Source organism: Marmota flaviventris, chromosome 8, assembly GCF_047511675.1.
Source record: "Marmota flaviventris isolate mMarFla1 chromosome 8, mMarFla1.hap1, whole genome shotgun sequence".
Classification (NCBI taxonomy): Eukaryota; Metazoa; Chordata; class Mammalia; order Rodentia; family Sciuridae; genus Marmota; species Marmota flaviventris.
Genome location: NC_092505.1, coordinates 270,787 through 290,462, shown reverse-complemented (window position 1 = coordinate 290,462; position 19,676 = coordinate 270,787). Strand labels below are relative to the sequence as shown.

General features: G+C 53.8%; 1 protein-coding gene across 8 annotated transcripts in view; it reads left to right on the top strand.

The window, feature by feature from the left end:
- Dip2a (disco interacting protein 2 homolog A) overlaps positions 1 to 19,676 on the top strand; it is a 92,315-nt gene that overhangs the window by 60,104 nt on the left and 12,535 nt on the right. For 7 of the 8 annotated variants that reach the window (XR_011708240.1, XM_071614951.1, XM_071614950.1 and 4 more), the window contains 14 exons: positions 131 to 233; positions 1,821 to 1,885; positions 2,019 to 2,112; positions 3,036 to 3,155; positions 4,464 to 4,578; positions 6,397 to 6,536; positions 7,831 to 7,967; positions 8,441 to 8,521; positions 9,239 to 9,366; positions 11,037 to 11,151; positions 16,046 to 16,247; positions 17,086 to 17,195; positions 17,266 to 17,346; positions 18,809 to 18,932. Coding sequence is in view for 7 of the 8 variants with exons in the window: in XM_071614951.1 (XP_071471052.1) it covers positions 131 to 233; positions 1,821 to 1,885; positions 2,019 to 2,112; positions 3,036 to 3,155; positions 4,464 to 4,578; positions 6,397 to 6,536; positions 7,831 to 7,967; positions 8,441 to 8,521; positions 9,239 to 9,366; positions 11,037 to 11,151; positions 16,046 to 16,247; positions 17,086 to 17,195; positions 17,266 to 17,346; positions 18,809 to 18,932 (1,615 nt within the window). In the remaining variant the exon portion in view is untranslated. Of the gene's footprint in view, positions 1 to 130; positions 234 to 1,820; positions 1,886 to 2,018; positions 2,113 to 3,035; positions 3,156 to 4,463; positions 4,579 to 6,396; positions 6,537 to 7,830; positions 7,968 to 8,440; positions 8,522 to 9,238; positions 9,367 to 11,036; positions 11,152 to 12,256; positions 12,577 to 16,045; positions 16,248 to 17,085; positions 17,196 to 17,265; positions 17,347 to 18,808; positions 18,933 to 19,676 lie in introns of those variants that run through there. The other variant, XM_071614952.1, reaches the window with a different exon arrangement.

Genomic DNA, 19,676 nt, shown 5'->3' with positions numbered 1-19,676 from the left:
CTGGCCTGATGCGTGAAGAGCTTCAGGGTGGCCAGTGAGGGGAGCCCTGCCACTGCCCCGGTGCCCCATCAGCCTGCTCACACAGTCTCCGGGATGCCACATGACGCTCTTTCTCCTTGAAACCTTTCAGTATAAGACCAGCAAAGAAGGCAGCACCGTGGGGGTCACGGTGTCCCACACGTCCCTGCTGGCACAGTGCCGGGCTCTGACCCAGGCCTGCGGGTACTCAGAAGGTAAGGGCGCACGTGGCAGCATGGAAGCCCTTCCACCCCACGCAGTCCTAAGCACCCATCTTGCCTGAGATTGTCCCTGCAGTGTGGCGTCCAGCCTGGAGGCCTGTGCCCTTTCCTCCAGCCGCCACGTGGGCAGCCGTGCTGGCAACATGAGACCAGACATGTTGCAGACCTGGTGACCCCTCAGGGCCATTTCGGCCAGTGCACAGGTATTGACTTAGAGGCTGCACACAGGGGAGTTGTGTGTCTGTGATGGGCTGCCTCTGAGACGGGCAGAGCTCTTGGTGAGACGTGCTTTTGCCAGATGCCCTCTCACATCTGCTGTCCTGCAGGTAAATACTTGGGTGGGTCTTTGTGATCATAGGTTACCTCTTGGGAAAGGACAGGCAGCTCCCAGTTTTACTGTTGAATATCAGGTATTTAGCCTGGAGAAATATTGTAAATTGATTTTTAAATCAATGTTTTGTATTGATAGATAATTGGTATTTATAGGGTCCAATGTGAGAAATGTTTTTAGGACCTTCCAAGTGGGCCCAGGTAGTTTTCTTTCATAGTAAATGCTCGAATAAAACCTGGAAGTAACATCAAATATCATGCTCAAATGTCTAGAATACAGGTGTTTAAAGCAAGGGGCAGCATGTGGACATAGCTCAAGCTTCAGTGGAGACTTGGGAGAGGTTCTGGGTGTTTTCCAGGGGTCTCTTCCTCTTGGGACCCAGAGCTGGCCTCATGTGTGCCACCTGTGACATGACCTTGTGCTGCTGCAGGCATCACGGTTCAGAACAGCAGCTTTACCGCACTCAGGGTGACCCTCCTGTCCCTGGTTCTCACAGCATCTGCTTTGAGCTCCTGGGTAGCCCTGGCCTTTGGACCCCAGGGTCTGTCCTCTGCCCCCTGAGAGGTGGCATCCAGAGGCCTTGGCCTGGTTTCCTCCCCTGGAGAAGATGAAGGGTAGCTTCTGGAAGGCGGCTTAAGCTCTTCAGGAGGGGGCATGGGACTATGGCCTCTGGGTGGAGAGCTGGGGATCTGTGTGATGCGAGGCAAGGTGTCTGTGTCAGTCCGACACCTCACCTCTTGATTCTGAGGAGTGTCCACTCAGGGTGTCTGGTGAAGCAGGTGGCCACCTGTCCTGCAGCTTTTTCAGGATCTGACCTTCCCCGTCTTTAGATCTGTGATCAGCAAGGTTCTCTACTTCAGTTCAGAGCTGTGTGTTTCCGGGAATTTGACAGACCACCACTGTCATCACTGGTTGGTTAGTGCATTGTGTCTGAAAATGCCATTCTGGTCCTTAAGCTCAGTCGTGTTGGTGGTATACGCGTCTTGGAATTTCTCTAGAACACACACAGCACAGCTGGTTATGGTGGTGCACACCTGTCATCCAGCAACTCAGGAGGCTGAGGCATGGCGATCACATGTGTGAGGCAGGCTGGGCAACTTAGCAAGGACCTGTCTCAAAAAATGTAAAGGGCTGGGGTGTAGCCCAGAGATAAAGCAAGAGAGATCCTGGCCTTTTGGTTCAATCCCCAGTACCAAAAGAGAGAAAAAGGAACACAGCTGCTGGTTGTTAACCCCCTTGTGCGCTTTCAGCTGAAACGCTAACAAACGTGCTGGACTTCAAGAGGGATGCTGGTCTGTGGCACGGCGTGTTGACGGTGAGTGCTGTTGGCTGTCCTGTCTTGTTCCAAGAGATGTGCTGGGCCCTGAGGGAGTGGGGTGAGGATGCGCTGTTCTGTTGGCTTCTGGCAGGGCTGTGCTGCTCACCCAGTGTGTCTGTTTTTCCTGCAGAGCGTCATGAACAGGATGCATGTGGTCAGCATCCCGTACGCGCTCATGAAAGCCAACCCACTCTCCTGGATCCAGAAAGTGTGCTCCTACAAAGGTACAGCACCATGCTGCGCACTACCCTCTTGGACGTCTCTGAACTGCGTTTGTGGATTACAAACAATAAAGCCAGAAAGTAGGACCATGGGTGCAGGTGGCCCTTGGCTGAGCAGGTCAGCCTGTGCAAGGCAGCAGCCATTTGGAAAGGAGCAACTGAGCTTAGTATTTGAATGCTCTTAATCTGAATTTAGGGTTTTTGAAGTGACCAGTGACAAAGCTTTGATAGGTGGAATGACTTGTGGTGAGATGGGGCTACCAGCAGGGCCCTGTTTCCCTGACCCCAGTGGTCAGTGTGCCCCCAGGATGGAGGAGGCCGTGGCACAGGTTGCTGGCTCGGCTCGGACCTCCCCTGTGTGCCTGGTAGAGCCGCATGCCTGAGGCCCAGACTCTCCTGGGCACTGTGTTGCCCTGTCCTGCGTATGGTAGCAAAGTATGCTGTGGGGTATGTTCCGAGCAGTGTCTGACCGCAGCTGTCTGTTCATCCAGCTTTACTGAGGGAACTGAAGCCTGCAGGAAGGGGTGGAGTCAGAGCCTAGCCAGGCTTCCCTCTCCTCTGTACCTGGAGGCTAGCCAACCTGGCAGGGCAGGCAGCACTGCGGTGCAGACAGTGGCTGTCATCAACCAGGGCTAGTAACTCGGGAGAGACGTATGAGGCCACACAGGCAAGTGTGTTTAGAGCAAGGTGGAGCTCCAGACCACAGTGAAGTAGAGGTGGCTCTGAGTCTGTCACCTCAGATGGCATCTCAGAGTTGACTTCTGAGGAGAAGGTGTGGGCAGGTCAGGCAGCTGTGAGAGAAAGCTGCAGGCTGCACAGGGGCTGGACGCAGGCCCCGGCGCCCTGGGGCCTGCCTCTGCATGGGTGGAGGAGATGAGCCAGAGGAGGAGGCTGAGCCCTGCAGCACGTGCTCTCTTTCTCTGCAGCCCGGGCTGCGCTGGTGAAGTCCCGCGACATGCACTGGTCTCTGCTGGCTCAGCGAGGGCAGAGGGATGTCAGCCTCAGCTCACTGCGGATGCTGATTGTGGCCGATGGTGCCAACCCATGTGAGTAGGCCAGCCCTCAGTGTCCCCTTCTGCAGACCTGGGCTCTCCAGGGAGTCTGGATACCCTCTAGAAGTAGAATCTGTGGAGAAACAAAATTAAGCCCCTTTCATGTCAGTGTCAAGTAACACACAAACGTTGTAGGATGTGCCTGGCACCTGTGCTTACTGCCGCTGCACTGCACGTGTCATGCCTGTTGGTTACGGTGCTGACTTTAAAAGCAGTTTTAACCATCCACAGAATGCAACTTGACATGTCGTCTTTTTTTTTTTGGTACTGGGGGTTGAACTCAGGGGCACTTGACCACTGAGCCACACCCCAGCCCTGTTTTGTATTTTATTTAGAGACAGGCTCTCACTGAGTTGCTTAACACCTTGCTTTTGCTGAGGCTGGCTTTGACCTCGAGAGTCTCTGGGATTGTCATGTCGTCTTTCTTAAGAGAGCACCAGATTGTGCAGGCAGCGGGGTCCTCTCTTCCTTGGCCCATTCCCCACTGCTCTGGCTCCTGGCCCAGCTTCTCCAGCTGGGGTGGCTCTTCTTCCTGTGTGCAGGCCTGTCCCGCCCCACATTGCCCCAGACGGAGATCCCGTGGCTGTGGTCCGAGCCCTCGGACCTTCCTGTGCACAGTGGTGGACTGCAGAGGCTGCCGGGGCTCTGGAGCAGGCTCAGGCGGCCCTTGTGGAGCAGGGCTGTTGTGTGGCCTGTGCCTGCTGACCAGGTGGCAGAAGTTTCTTGTTGACTGAACTTGTATCAGCCAATGTCTCCGAGTCCCCTGAGGTAGAAGAGGTTTGCAGTGAATCCGTGGGTGGTCACAAGGCCATGCTGACTCAAGCCCTGAGCAGGCAGGAGCTGACATCACACATCACCAGCACCCACTCGTAAGGCCTGCCATCCCTGGCTGTGACAGGACCCTCCCAAGAAGAGGAAAAGCCAAGGGCTAGGGTGCAGAGGTAGTCCTGCTGCCAGCATGCAGACTGCACAGCTCAGGCTCCTCCAGGAGCTGGGTGCACCCGGCATGGTCTTGGTGCGGCAGAATGTTTGGGCCACAGGCATCCCTCAGCTGACTCTGTTGGCAAAGCCTCTAAGGAGCACAAGGCTGGGGAAAGCCTCTGACTTGCTACAACTGGAAGTGTTTCATGTGCCCCCTGCACACAGCCCACCTTGCAGGCAGGCTGCCCTGAGTTGTGGTAGTGACCTTTCCTAGCAGGGCTGTGTGCTCAGGGGGACCTGGCTGGCAGGTGCATCTGCCAGGCCTGTGGCCTAGAGTCTTACCATCCCCCGGTGCCTTCACATCATGCCATTACTCCCCAGGGTCCATATCCTCCTGCGATGCCTTCCTCAACGTCTTCCAGTCCCGAGGCTTGAGGCCAGAGGCCATCTGCCCCTGTGCCGGTTCTCCTGAGGCACTGACGGTCGCCATCCGCAGGTAAGCCCATCCCGAAACCTTCCACAGTAGGGGTCTGTCCTGACGTCCTGGCATCTCAGGGTTCCAGGCTGCTGTGCAGCAGTGCCGCTCGGGCCCAGCCCCTTGCAGCCCAGACATATGCTGGGCGTGGGAGGGTGGCTCCCTCAGCTGTGTGGGACCCTGCGGCGTCGGGCATGTGCTTTCCTAAGTGCTTCCTCCCCAGGCAGTCTTGCCATCGCATCCTTGGCCTCAGTGAACATACTCCTGATGAGCTGTCCCTTGTTCCCAACTGGCCAAGGATGGGCCTGGAGAGGTGCCAGCCCCTGACCCTCATGGGTCCCAGCACCACCTGGTTGTTGCCATGGTAGTCTGTGGCAGCATGGTCAGTGGTGCTGGGAGGCCACAGACACCTGAGCTCCTGACTCTGGGCTCCTCCTGTGTCCCGTGCACATGCCACTTTGCTCCTCCTCTCATGCCCAACCTGCCCAGCAGCTCCTGTGGCCTGCAGGCCGTTACCCACAGCTGAGGGTCTTCATTAGCTTCCTGCTCCAGCACTGTCCTTGCAGAATTACCTCAGTGCAGGCACAGGTGCTCACAGATACCGCCTGTGGAGTAGCCTGCGTCCTAAAGTAGCATTAGAAACCCCTTTGCCCTTTACATTGAATCACCCCTCATTCCTTTGTTCTGGGGTGACTTGTTTCTGTTGGTATATAAACACAGTGGAACATTGCTCAGCGTTAAGAGAATAAAATCATGGCACTTGCAGGTAAATGGATGAGTTGGAGAGTATCAGGCTAAGTGAAGAAGCCAAACCCCCAAAACCAAAGGCCAAGTGTTTTCTTTGATATGAGGATGTTGACTCATAATGGCGATGGGGGGGCATGGGAGGAACAGAGGGACTCTAGATTGGGCAAAGGGAACGGACGGGATGGGAGGGGGCGCGGGGGTAGGAAAGACGGTGGAATGAGTCAGACATCATTACCCCAAGTCCATGTATGAAGACACGAATGGTGTGAAAATACTCTGTGTACAACCAGAGACTTGGAAAATTGTGCTGTGTGTGTGCAATGTGAAGTGAATTGCATTCTGCCCTCATATATAACAAACTAGAATAAATAAATGATTTAAAAAAGAAAAAAGAAGTGCCTTTGCCCTTCACACTGGATCCCCCTCGTTCCTTTGTTCTGGAGACCTGTTTCTCTTGAGCTTGTCATCTTTCCTCCCTGAGCAAGTGCTGTGCTGGGTTTCCTCAGGGCTCTGGTCAGGCTCTGCCCAGCTGGTGGCTCACAGTGGCTGGGGTCTCCTGGTGCTCCTGTGGGCAGGCTGTGGGCCCCTCTGCTCCGCCTCTGTGCTGTGTGGGGAGAGGGTGGCGGCTCTGCGGTATGCAGGCTCAGGCCACCTCGTGGCTCTTCTTGGCCCCCTCAAGCGCCCTCATGCATATGGCCTCAGCCTCTGTGAGCGGACTCCAGCAAGCATCCTGAGATCACCCACGTGGAAGCCGAGTCACCTTTTTTTTTTTAATTGTCAGTAGACCTTTATTTAATTAATTTATTTGCGTATTTATACGTGTTGCTGAGGATCAAACCCAGGGCCTCACACATGCTAGGCAAGCACTTTACCACTGAGCTACAGCCCCAGCCCCCTGAGTCACCTTTATGTCCTCCCGGGAAGTCACGGTGCCATTTCTCTGGGATGGAGGCGCATCAGGGCTCCGCTGTCCCAGGAGTTTTGAAACAGTCTGATGGTCCCTGGCACCGAGCAGCTGCTTTGCTGTGGTCTGGGGCTGCTGGCCAGGCAGGTGCCCTCCCTGAGCCAGCCTGCTGGTGCTCTTATTTCCAGGCCGCCTGACCTGGGGGGACCTCCTCCAAGGAAAGCTGTGCTGTCCATGCATGGCCTGAGCTACGGCGTGGTCAGAGTTGACACTGAGGAGAAGCTGTCTGTCCTCACTGTCCAGGACGTGGGCCAGGTGATGCCTGGAGGTAAGGCCACCAGAGCAGCTGCCCGCTGCAGCCGACACAGGCTGCCTGGGCGGTGCTCTGGAAGCATGTCCACGTCCAGGATGCTCAGAACTGCTTTCCATCTGCACAGTGCTTTTCGACCTCTCCCTCCCTTTCTGTTAAGTTGGGGGACGAGGTGAAACACAGCCGTGCTGGTGGCCAGTGAAGTCGACCTGTGGTCATGCTGTGGTGCTCGGTGCCGGCCCGAGCTTCATGCCTCCTGGCCCGGTGCCTGTGCGGAGGCTTGGAGGAGGTCACGCTGGCCAGTGACTTGCTGTCGAGATTCCCGAGGGGCACTTGTGAGAGGAGGCTGGTGAGGAGGTATCCCAGAAGTTCCTGTGGATTCCAGAGAGGCCCACGTGCCCTCCCACAGAGTTGGCCTGTGGGCCAGAGGTCACGGGAATGTTGGGATCACGGCCCCGTGGCAGTGCAGCAAGCAGGAAGGCGAGCAGCCTGTCCATGGTGCAGTCTCACTGAGGAAGCAGCGTAGAGCCTGGCCCTGGAGGCCCTCGGCGATTCCCTGGCTCTGAGGTTGCCACCTCTGTGACAGCCTACTGGGACCCATAGGCAGCTATCTTGCTCTTTTGGTGATGTCTAGAGGCATCCAGTCACCCTTGTCCCCGTGCTGTCTGCCTGTGTCAGGTCACAGGACGTGCAGGCTACCTGGCATCCTGGCCTGGCTGCAGCCCTCCCTGCAGCCTGTCTGCACAGGTGGCCTTGTTGACAGGCATGGGCTTCTCAGGTGCAGTGCTGGGAGCTCCAGTGGAGAGCCATGGACAACACCTGACCAGGGGTGAATGCACAGTGCCCTCAGGTGTTGTGTGCACATTCCCCTCCCAGGTGTTGTGTGTACGTCCCCCCTGCCAGGTGCTAACCCCAACCCTCCGTGTGAGTATGCACAGTCCCCCCAGGTGTTGTGTGCACAGTGCTCCCCTAAGTGTTGTGTGCACATCACCCCCTGCCATGTGTGAGTATGCACAGTGCCCCCCAGGTGTGAGTGCACAACAAAGCCCAGGGCCTCAGGCATGCTCGGCAGGCACTCACCACAGACCTCATCCTGGCCCTCTACTGCCTGTAACTAGTGTCATGTGACATGGGAAGACTTAATAACTAGGTGGAGTGTGTCTGCACACATTTACGTCATAAGTCTTACAAGAACTTGTGGTGTCTGTAATGTTTCCGGAACTTCAAATATGGCAGCAGCAAGTAGGGCTTTGTGGATGATCCGCTTACATAAATTCTTTACTCATGGCCTTGAATGTCTTTCTCTTTTTAGCTAGTGTGTGTGTTGTGAAGGTTGAAGGTACCCCGTATCTTTGCAAGACTGATGAAGTTGGAGAGATCTGTGTTAGTTCCAGTGCAACTGGAACAGCATACTACGGATTACCTGGAATCACAAAAAGTGTGTTTGAGGTTTGTGCCTTTTCCTGGTCTTTGTGTTGAAGTCAAGACCCCACTGGTGTTGATGGGGCCCTGGGGTGCAGGGTACCAGAGGCTGCGATTGCTGCTGTAGGTGCACTCTACCCTGAACAGGGGAGGCTGGGACAGCCTGGCCAGCAGGAAGGCCTAGAGAGGCCTCTGCTGAGTTTGCCTCTTTACGACACTCATTGCTCATACTAAGTCTGGTGAGGCCAGCCAGGTATAGCCAGGCACCGGGCAGACGTAGACGTGAGGGCCGCCTGAGCCCTGCTTCAGGAACCGTTCAGGCAATGGAGGAATCCGACCCATAAAACAGGGCAGGAGGCCAGGGACCTTGGGAGTCCAGGCCACAGCCTTGCGGTCTCTCACTCCACAAAATACGGGTATTTTCACAGCTCTGTGTTATGGAGGGTGGGGGGTCTCACCTGCCCACCAGTCCACAGCCTGACGTCTCCTGCTCTGTACAGACTGTCCCTGTCACGGTAGGAGGAGCCCCTGTCTCTGAGAGGCCTTTCACCAGGACAGGCCTGCTGGGCTTCATTGGGCCTGTGAGTATGTCCTCTTGAACCAGGGTGGCAGTTGGGGTGGACCAGGTGGGGGCAAGGGACACTTCACCTGAGTTCTGTGTGCCCAAGTTGGTCATGCTGACCGTGCCTGCATGTGGCGTTATCTGTGTGCAGGGCTGTCCACACCCCTGTGAGACCAACCTGCAGACCATACGCAGCCTGGGGGCTGCTGGAGGTGGGCCAGGGTGCCAGGTGCATGGGCGTGATGCTGCTCTTTACCACTTTGGGTGTCTGAAGTATTTAGATTTGCTTTGTAACGTCTGACCCCACAATTCTCAGCAGGGTGGACTCACTCCCTGCTCCCAGGAGACATTAAGGTGTCGTTGCTTGGGGAGGGGAGTGCCACTGTCAGCTCATGGGTCTCTAGAGGCCGGCGTGCTGCTCGGCATGCGCCTTGTGGGGCACAGTGCCTGTGACAGGATGGTCAGCCCAGGGTATCAGGTGCCACGCTCAGGAACCCTGCCCTCAGCCAGTGGCTTCCAGTGTCCTTTGCGGGGTTTCACCCACGACCTGAAGCCCTCGGAGTCTGGCTTACCCCCAGGCCTCCACACCTCCCAGTAGCTTCCTTCACCCGTAGCCCTCACCCGTAGCCCTCACCTGCAGCCGTTGCTCGCCTTAGTGCCTGAGGGTGCTGCAGCGCTCTGCACCCTATGTTGAGAGGCACTGGGTTTAGGTGGGGCTGACCACACCCCTCCCTAGGACAACCTGGTTTTCGTCGTGGGCAAGCTCGACGGGCTGATGGTCGTGGGAGTCCGCCGACACAATGCAGACGACGTCGTGGCCACCGCTCTGGCCGTGGAGCCCATGAAGTTTGTCTACAGAGGCAGGTGATGCGCTGCAGACCCTGCGCTGTGGGTTTCAGTTCCCCTCCAGTTAACGTTTGGGAAGTCGGTGCAGTGGAAAGAAAGCCAGTAAATCTAGGTTTGCAAAACCTAAGAATTTCTGTATATCAGAAAAACATCACAAAGGAAAAGAGAAGTGTTTGCAACAGCGATACCAGAGTTAATGTCTGCACTACCCAAGGAGTTTGTTCACTTCCTTAAGAGAGCCAGGCCCAGGTAGGCGTATCAGACCCTAGATCGGGTCTAGAGAAGCCCCCCACTCAGAAAGGCCCTCAGGCAGGCTGTGTGGGCCCATGTCTGTAGGGAAGGGCAGCCCCAGCCTGGGTGCAAGTGCCTTGCCAACAGCCTGCCCCTCGCAGGGACCCTGTGGGTGCAGGTGTGTGGGAGGATGGCATCAGGGTAGCCTCACCCTGCTTCTCGGGTGAGCTGGGGAGGCTGCCTCCTCATGTGCAGTGGCTACCTGAATTGACACAGTGATGCCAGCCAGCTGGTCGGCAGGGGCAGGGGTGATTGCATCTGCAGACAGGTAGGCTGTTGGCCCCCAGGGGGGCTGAGGAGTACAGGGTCCTGAAGCGAAGCCATAGCCAATGGCCTGTGTGTGCTCTTGGAAAAAGACACAGTAGATGGATGAGGACAGCTGGGCAGGGAGGGACACCTGGCAAGCCAGGTAAGAAGCTGCTCAGAGTGCAGAGAGAAAGCTCAAAGGCCGCAGGGGTGAGGAGAGGAGGGCCTCGGGTGGTGGCTGTGGGAAGGGGTGCTGGAGGGCAGGACAGGCAGGGCAGGCAGGAGGCGCGCCCTGGATGCGCCGGCACAGGGGCTGCTGTGCCAGGAAGCCAGGCAGACACCTCAGGCAGCACAGGGACCTGCATGGGTTTCAGTGAAGTATGTCTCCCCAGCCCGGGAGCCTCAGCGATTTTACCACAAAACAAGGCGTATCGAGAACGCTGTTAGACAAGGCTCTAAGAGAAGTGCATTAGGATGTGCTACGGAGAGGCCAGTGAGGGACATACTGGGCCAGGTCTCAGATAGAAGCACCGCGGGGGGTGTCAGGTGTGTGGGTTGTGTGTGTGGAGCATGTCAGGTGTCGGGGTTGTGTGTGTGGCGCATGTGTGTGTTGCTGGATGTATGCAGGATGTGGTGGTGTGCATGGGATCTGTGCAGAGTGTGTGTGCTGCTAAAGGACAGAACGAGAACGTGTGCCGTAAAAGCTCAGAAGGGACTGCTGCCTCGAGCAGGAGGGTCTGGTGGGAGACCTGCTTCTCACTGCCCGGGGAAAAGGTAGGAGGAAAGGGCAGCAGGGGAGGAGATGGTGAGAGCGCCGAGGCCAGACGTAGGGCAGGCCCACGCTTGTCCGTCGAAGCGAGCCGACAGGTGAGCCGGTGCAGAGCGCAGCGCCTGGGGTTGAGGACTGCACGAGCTTCTGACCAGGACCTGCACGAGCCAGTGAGGCACCGCCTCAGTGCTGGAACAGGGGCCGTGCTGATGCTGCGTGCCGAGGGCTCTCCTGTCGTATGCTGGGCCTCTCCCCTGCCCCAAGGAGGCTAGGCTGGGTCACTGTGCATTTGCTGTAGAGTTTGTTCACCAGGCTGACTGTGGTGAGGGCAAAGCACTTGTGTCCTCTGCTGTGTGGTCACTCTTGCCTGGTCCTCCCTCAGGATTGCTGTGTTCTCTGTGACCGTGCTGCATGATGACCGGATTGTCCTGGTGGCTGAGCAGCGGCCCGACGCCTCTGAGGAGGACAGCTTCCAGTGGATGAGCCGCGTGCTGCAGGTGGGTCCTTGGGAAGGGGACCCCGAGGCACTGGGGTGTGTGCATGCCACGGAGGTCGCAGGACCCCACACTGCAGTGTCATTTCCCACTTTGACGTCTTTGCAGTACAGTATTCCACGGGTAGCAGGCGTAGACACCTGTGTGACAGCCCACGTTCCCCTCCCTGGAAGCTGGGTCTTTGTTTCCGTATGAATTTTAGGATTTTCTTTCTAGTTCTGTGAAGAATGTTATACAACATTAACATTTTGGTGGGAATTGCATCAAATCTATAGGTTTCTTTTGGCAATATGGCCATTTTAATGATATTTATTAGGCCTGTTTGTGACCATGGGAGATCTTTCATCTTATGTTCTCTTCTTCTATTTCTTTTTCCTTGTAGAGATCTTTCACCTACTTGGTTAGATTTATTCCTAGGTTTTTGTTTAGTTTTTTTGAGGCTATTGTGAATGGAATTATTTTTCTGATTTGTTTCTCATGAGTTTATTATTGGTATACAGGAAAGTTGATTTTTTTTTTTTTTTTTTTTTGTATGTTGGTTTTGTATCCTGCTACTTTGATGAATTTGTTTATTAGCTCTATAATCCTTTGATGGAGTCTTCAGGGTCTTCTGGGCATATGATAATATCTGCAAATAGGGATGATTTAACTTCCTCCTTTCTTATTTATCCCTTTCCTTTCTTTCTTTTCCCTAATTGCTCTGGCTAAAATTTTAACTACTGTAATGAATAGGAATGATGAGAGCAGACATCCTTATTTCATTCCTGATTTAAAGGAAATGCTTTCAGTTTTTCCTCATTCGGTGTAATGTTGGCTGTGGGGTTGTTACATATAGCCTTTATTATGTTGAGGTACGTTCTTTCTATCCTTGGTTTCTTTAGGGTTTTTCTCATGAAGGATGTTGAATTTTGTCAAAGGCTCTTTCTGCATCTGTTAAGATGATTACATGATTTTTGTCCTAACCCTAACCCCAAATAGATAAGACCAGAAAAGAACCTTTCTACTGTACATTATAGTTAAAATGCCAAAAACGCATATCAAAGAAAAAAATTTAAAACTGTAAGAGAGAAAGTCGAACCAATCAGAATAATAGCATCTTTCTCATCAGAAACCCGAGAGCCCAGAGGGGCATGCATGGCGTATCTGTGAAAAAAATGACTGCCAATCTAGACTGCTCTACACAGCAACGATGTCCTTCAGAACCAAGGAAGAATCACAGACTGTTACCACCAAGCAGCACTGCAGAAGGTGCCGGAAAGGATTCTAAAAAGAGACGAGGAGGATAAAAATAACCGGAAGGGCATGGGGAAAAATAAATCTTGTAAGAGTAGAGAAGCAAGTGAAATGAAGAGCAAATTAAATTTCAGAAAGGGAACAAAATGACAAGAAGTAATACACAGTCTCTAGAAAAACACTGACGTATATGATCTTTAACCCTCCAGTTACAGGTCGCACACTGGTCACTGATATTGGCCAGATCAAGTTGTTGATATTGTGTGCGTGTACTAACATATAACAACAAGTCACACCATTAGGTACAACTATAATGTGCTCATAAAATATGGAAAAATACACTAAAAAAGACATACAGTGGGAGACTGGATTTAAAAACCTATCTCTAGGGCTGGGGTGGTGGCTCAGTGGTAGAGCGCTAGCCTAGCACACGTGAGGCACTGGGTTCAATCCTCAGCACCACATACAAAAATAAATAAAATAAAGTTATCATGTCCTCTACAACTAAAAATATTTAAAAACAAACAAACAAAAAAACCTGTCTCTGCTCTGTGTTGTCTACAAGAAGCCCACCTATGGGTAAGACGTCCGCAGACTGGAAGTGAAAGAAGGGAAAACAATATCCCCTGTGAATGGAATCTCAAAGCCAGTGGGAGGAGAGAGAGGGTACTACTGGCGACAAAGGAGCAGTCCAAGAAGATACAGCTGCATCTTGTGTGTTCAGCGACCCAGTTTCATGAAGTGATGCTACTCAACATAAGGGGACAGATAGAACCCAATACAACACCAATGGCTGACACCAATGTGCCATCCTCACTAATGGAGAGGCCTTTCTGATGGAAATCAACGCACTGCAGGATCAGTACTTGTCATCAAATGGACTTGACAGACACCTACAGACTATTTCATCCAACAAAAAGTGAACACTTCCTTTTAGTTGCTGAGAGAACTTACTCCAAAAGAGATTATATATTAGACCACAAAGCAAGTCTTAGCAAATGCAAGGAAAAAGATAAAATAAAAACAACCCCTGAAATAATTGCTTCTATCTTATTGGACCATAAAGAAATGAATTAGAAATTAGCAACAAGAAAAATGATACAAACTGTAAAACACATGGAGCTTGAGTAATATACATCTGAATGATGGCCATGTGGAGAATGTCTGTCTGGTTCTCAAGGCTCAGAAAGTTCCCTGAGTCTTAAGTTAGGTCTCTTCGTGTTGCTCTAGAGTTCTTGTACATTTGGGGAATGAGGGGGATGCTCAATCACTGAGCCACATCCCCAGGCCTTTTTATTTTTTATTTAGAGATGGTCTCACTAAGTTACTTAGAGCCTTGCTAAGTTGCTGAGGCTGGCTTTGACTTGTGATCCTTCTGCCTCAGCCTCCCGAGTTGCTGGGATCACAGGCGTGTGCCACCGTGCCTGGCTAGAGTTCTTGTACATTCTACAGAGTTTCTAATTTTTCTTTTTTGCTGTCTCTGTGATCAAGTTGTTTTCTACACCTGAAATTCCATCTTTTGCTTGATCTAGTTTATTGGTGAGACTTTTAACTGTTTTTTTTTTTTTTTCTTTCATTTTTCTTTTGTAGTTCTCCATGGACAGAATGCCTTTATTTTATTTGTTGATATGGTGCTGGGGATCAAACCCAGTGCCTCATACGTGATAGTCAATGCTCTGCCATGAGCTACAGACCCAGTCCTTAACTGGGTTTTTATCTGATTATTTGAGCATTCATTTCCAGGGTTCGAGTTTGGCTCCTTTTCATAGTCTCTCTATTGAAATGCTCTTTCGTACCTATTTTGTTTCCCTTTGTGCATTCCTTAGGTATTTTCGTTCGTTGCTTCAGCAGTTGACTTTGCAGCATTTCTTCTTTGGCATCCAGGGTTGTTCCTGGAGGCATCCAGTGCCTTGTTTTCTCAGGCCTCCTGTGTTTCTGTGTGGAGCTGTGCACATCTGCTGGGGTGGGTTTCTCCTCCACCTTAAAGTGAGGGCCTTTGTAGTGAGCTGTGCTCTGTGCCGTGTCCTGCCTGGGTTGTTTCTGTGTCCATGCACCCCTACTCAGTTCACAGTACTGGGACGCACCCTGCCTGCCAGGAGGGGGTGGCCAGCTGCAGGAGGTGGCCACCTGGGAATGATAGCATGCTGGGGGGCCACAAACACTAATCAGAGATGTGCCCTGCAGCTCCCCTAGTCCAAAGGGCGATGGGGCAGTAATGCCCTACAATAGGCTGGAAAAATCAGTAGAGAAAGTAAAATTAATATTGAACTATGGACAGAAAGAGCCAGCAGCAGAAAAAGGGAAGCAGAAGGGGAGGGAGAGAAAAGCAGCAGCAAGGAGAGAAGGTTATAGAGAGAAGGCAGAAGAATAGAGCCGGGATTCCATTGACACCTCACAGCATCCAGAGGAGCACACGGAGCTGGTCGAGGTGTCAAATAGGCAGGGAAGCTGCAGCCGCAGTGCAGACGGTATTACCAGTTTGTCCGCTTTCTGTCCCTGTGACGGAAGACCTGACAACTTAGAGGAGGGAAGGTTTATTTTGGCTCAGAGTTTCAGAGGTTTGGTCCATGGTCAGCTGGCCCCAGTCAGACACAGCATGGCAGAAGGGTGTGGCAGAGGAGAGCTGTTGGCTCATGGCAGCCAGGAAGGGGGCCAGGCCGGAGACAGGGCTGCAGCCAGGTGCTGTCCCCAAGACCATGCTCCTGCAGTCATACCACCTGCGTGTGGTTTTCCCCACCTCCCAGTAAATCCAAGTCTGTAATGCGTCAAGTGGATGAGCCGCTGGTGTGGTCCCAGCCCTCATGGCTAGTGTTTCCCCTGGGAACACTGGGCCATCGCCCAGCACATGAGCTCTTGAGGGACGTTCCAGATCCCAACCGTAACGTCAGTGACAGCTTAAAAAAACTAATATTGAAGCATCTACAGCTACTCCTTGCTGAGATACTCAAAATGGAGAGATTTCTTTTTATTGGTACAGGGATTAAACCTAGGGGTGCTTAAACACTGAGCCACATCCCCAGCCCTTTTTTTATATTTTAGTTAGAGAAAGGGTCTCGCTAAGCTGCTTAGGGCCTTGCTATGTTGCTGAGGCTGGCTTTGAACTTGAGAGCCTCCTGCCTCATCCTCCCCAGCTGCTGGGATTACAGATGTACAGTGCCATGCCCAGCAAGACAGAGAGGTTTCTTACTGGGCCTTCCAGCTTTGGATTCCACCAGATACCTGGAGTATGTGTCCACCCTCGGCTGTGTGATCCGAGTGTCTCTGGATCCAATCTGTCTCTGGGTGTGACCACACCAGCCATTTCTGCTGGGCTGAGGAGCTCTATGTTCAGTTTTCACCACACTCAGCCTTATGCTTTCAAAACTGCCCAGAATTCAGGTACCTGCTCCATCCATTGACCTTGACCTGCCCACCTCTGGTGTGACCTTTCCAGGTGCCTAAAAGCCCTCAGGAGGGTCTGAGGGACGGGTCTGATTGTCTGTCCTGGTTTGAGGTGCTTCTAGGCTATCAGCTGCTCCCCCCTTTTCTGAGTAGCCGGGGCTCTGAGCGTTCCATGAGGAGTCCTGGTGCTGCAGCCCTGGGCCTTGGTTTCCTGTCCAGTGTGGTGTCCCCTGGGCTTCTCCACATGGCTGGAGCCCATGCTCAGTGGGTCCTTCCCTTCCAGGCCATCGACAGCATCCACCAGGTGGGCGTGTACTGTCTGGCGCTGGTCCCTGCTAACACCCTGCCCAAGGCTCCCCTCGGGGGGATCCACATCTCTGAAACCAGACAGCGCTTCTTGGGAGGAACCCTGCACCCCTGCAACGTGCTGATGTGCCCTCACACCTGCGTGACCAACCTTCCCAGACCTCGTCAGAAGCAGCCAGGTCAGTCTGCCCAGCAGCCCCATTGTGACTGGGGGCCAGCCCTGAAGACCCTGCAGTGGTAGCTGCCACTCCCTGGGGCTGGGCCCAAGGGCCAGAGCCAGCATTTGCCAGTTGCTTAGCACCCTGCCTGCTGGCACTGGGCCAAAGTTGAGGAACTGTGGCCATTTCACCTGTGAGGATAATGGCAAATCCAAGGCCCACACCTGAGCTTTGGATGGCTAGGAGGTGGCTCCCTAGGGACAGAGATGAGGCCCAGAAACAGGCCTGGGCCTTGGGATCTGAGGAGCCTCTTGGCCACCATCATGCCCTGCTACCTGCTACCTGCCTCCAGCTACCTGCCCCCAGGCTGCCTTCCACAGCCCTGTACCTGTTAGAGTGGCCGGCTTCATAGGACCTTAGGGGTTTCTCAATGGCCAGTTGCCCATCCCTGACCTTATGGCTGGCTTAGCTGTTCATGCGATTTGTCATTGCCTTGGTCATGTAGACTTTGAGTGCAAGCCAACTTCTTGGAACACATAGAATGTCACTACATGAATACATGTCACCAGGAAGACTTAGTGTTCAGATTGACACAGAAATGCAGTAAAATGATAAAACATGTCAGGAATTTGGCTGAGGTCAGAGATGTCATATTCTCAGTTTCTCATTGTGCTTTAGTTTATATTTATGAGTGATTCTGTCAATCAGCGTAAACCCTTAGCTGGTTTTACAAACACTTGTGTTTTAGAGAAGACTAAAGTCGAATTCAGGTGTGTTTCAGAATAACAAGTGTGAGGGAATTTAGGCTCAGGGTGAGCCTGATTCCCAGCCCCAGCTTCTCCCTGGGAACCACTTCTAGAGGTTGGACCTGCATCCATGATTGTGGGGAACCTGGTGGCTGGCAAGAGAATCGCACAGGCCTCAGGGAGGGAGCTGGCCCACCTGGAGGACAGCGACCAGGCGCGCAAGGTAACGGTGGCTTTGGAGGGGGCCCGAGGCCAGGAGGTCTGGCAGGCGCTGAGCCGGGCCCTCTGTGCAGTTCCTGTTCCTGGCTGACGTGCTGCAGTGGCGAGCGCACACCACTCCTGACCACCCGCTGTTTGTGCTGCTGAACGCCAAGGTGAGGCAGGCCACCGCATCTGGAACATAGTGGGCCTAAGGCTTTGCTCCCTGCTCCTTTGCTTATGAAACCTCGTTTCCATGCAGTTCACACAGTAGTATCTTGTATTAAACAAGAACATTCTCATTAACTTTTGTGTGTGTGTGTGTGTGTGTGTGTGGTGCTGGGGACTGGACCCAGGGCCTTGTGCACGTGAGGCCAGCTCTGCCAACTGAGCTGCATCCCCAGCCCATCAACTTCACTTTTAAAATCAAGAACAAAATACATGTAAATACCCGTAAGTTTGTGAACTAAAAGGAAATGTCTGTATTTTCAATCCCAGGCACTTAGGTTTCCTGTGTCTGTTCACACTGCCCAGTCCTCCTGTGACTGAACATGCTCCTCTGAGTATCTGGTCACCTGTTAGCGTACAGGTGGTGTCTGGGTGGGCGGGAGAGCTATAATGCCACGTCCAGGCGTGACAGGAATACAAGATGCAGAAACACAAGACTCCTGCTCCCTGCCGCCTGCTCAGCTTGTGTGAAGTCTCAAGCTTTGCGTAGGAGGGGCGGTTGCCGCAGTCTCAGAGGACACTGGGGCACCTGCTCACTCACAGACGTGTTGGTCCCATGTAATGTGTGGGCAGGACACTTTGAGTGACTCTCCCTGCTCGACACGCGTCCTGCAGGGGAGAAGCTCTTTCCTGGTCGTTTTACCTCTGAGTTCTAAAGTCTGCAGAGAGCGTGGTCAAGTGTTGGCAGGGTTCAGCCATGTGTGGTGAGAACCCAGAGATCAGAGAGGGGGAGTGCTGGGCAGGCTGCAGGCAGGCCCGGGGCTGGCGGCAAGGGGGCTGAGATTGGGAGGCCAGGGAGTGGGGACTGGCCTGGGGTTCTGGCCTTCATCCCAAGGGTGCACTGGGGTGCCCTGATAGGGTGGAGCAGCTGGGTGCACTCGTGGTCACAGTGGCTGCTCAGGACTGTAGAAGGGTGACTTTGGGGGCTGGGCACATAACAGCAGTGTGGAGCAGGGAGCCAGTGCCTAGGCGAGTGTGATGTGTGGCTGGGGGCATGTGTGTGAAGAGTGCACCCTGGGCTGCTGACCGAGGTCTTGGGTGGGTGCTCTCAAGGGATGAGGAAGCCATGGGGGGGGGGGGGGTGGTGAGTACAGGTGCTGATTAAGCATCCATGTTCTTTTTGGCCTGTTTCTCCATAAAGCAACAGGTCCCCAGGGACATGCTGCCCTGGGACCCAGGAACCTCCTCTGGTGGTGCAGGTAGAGGCTGTGGCCCTAGTGGACCTAGGCTTTGAGGTCTCAGAGCATGTGAGCCCCCTAGCCCTGTCAGTGCTTGGATCCTGCCCAGGGGGCTTCACTCTCACAGGGCCACTCGAGGTGCCTGGCCCCACACTGTAGACAATGGGCACATCTGTGTCCTGGGTGGTGCCTGTGTGTTTGCACACCAGCATAGTGATGGTTGCCTTCCTAGGGCACGGTCACCAGTACTGCCACCTGTGTCCAGTTGCACAAGAGGGCCGAGAGGGTGGCTGCTGCTCTGCTGGAGAAGGGCAGGCTGGACGCTGGGGACCACGTGGCTTTGGTCTACCCCCCAGGTAGGTGCACACTTTGGACCATCCCTCCCAGCCTGCCTAAAGCCCCTCTGCCCCACACATGGCCGTCCCAGGCTCAGACCCCTCCAAGAGCCTCTTGTGGTTGGATGGGACCTCTGACCTGGTGGCCCCACGCTGGCAGGGTGGCAGGTGCTCAGCTCACTTGTGCCTCTCAGTCCAGAACGAGACTGTACCATCTCTCAGAGCCCAGATTCTGATTGTTTAGAACAAAAACAGAGATCTGGAGAGGCCTATGATAGAGTCCCCTGAGATAACCTTCCTCTAGCGCAGGCTAGGGCTGCAGGGTTCCACCCATCTGCTGAGGTCTCTTTCCTCCCCAAGACCCCTGGTTGTTCAGGATGGGAATGTCCTATGGTTGCTCATTGGCTTTATCTACTGTACAATGTGGACACTGCCTGTGTCCCTGCCCGCCTCACCCCTGCCCAACCCATGGCACTGAGCCCCTGATTCCTGGTGTCCTGTGTGGTCACTGCCCTCGTTCCTGCCCTCATCCCTGCCCACTCGCCCCTGCCCAGCCCACAGCATACTGTGTTGCTTTCTTCATCTGGATGTTGAACATGGCCTGTGGGGTGTTAGTAGTTGGGGTGAGGATGATGACTGAGGCCTGCAGTTGTCCCTGCTGTGGGTGTGTCTGCTGTTCTTCATGTTGCCTGTTTGGGCCTTTTTTTGAGCCGACATTGGAGACAAGGGCCGTGTAAGCTAGGACAGCACTCTGGCTACTTTGCT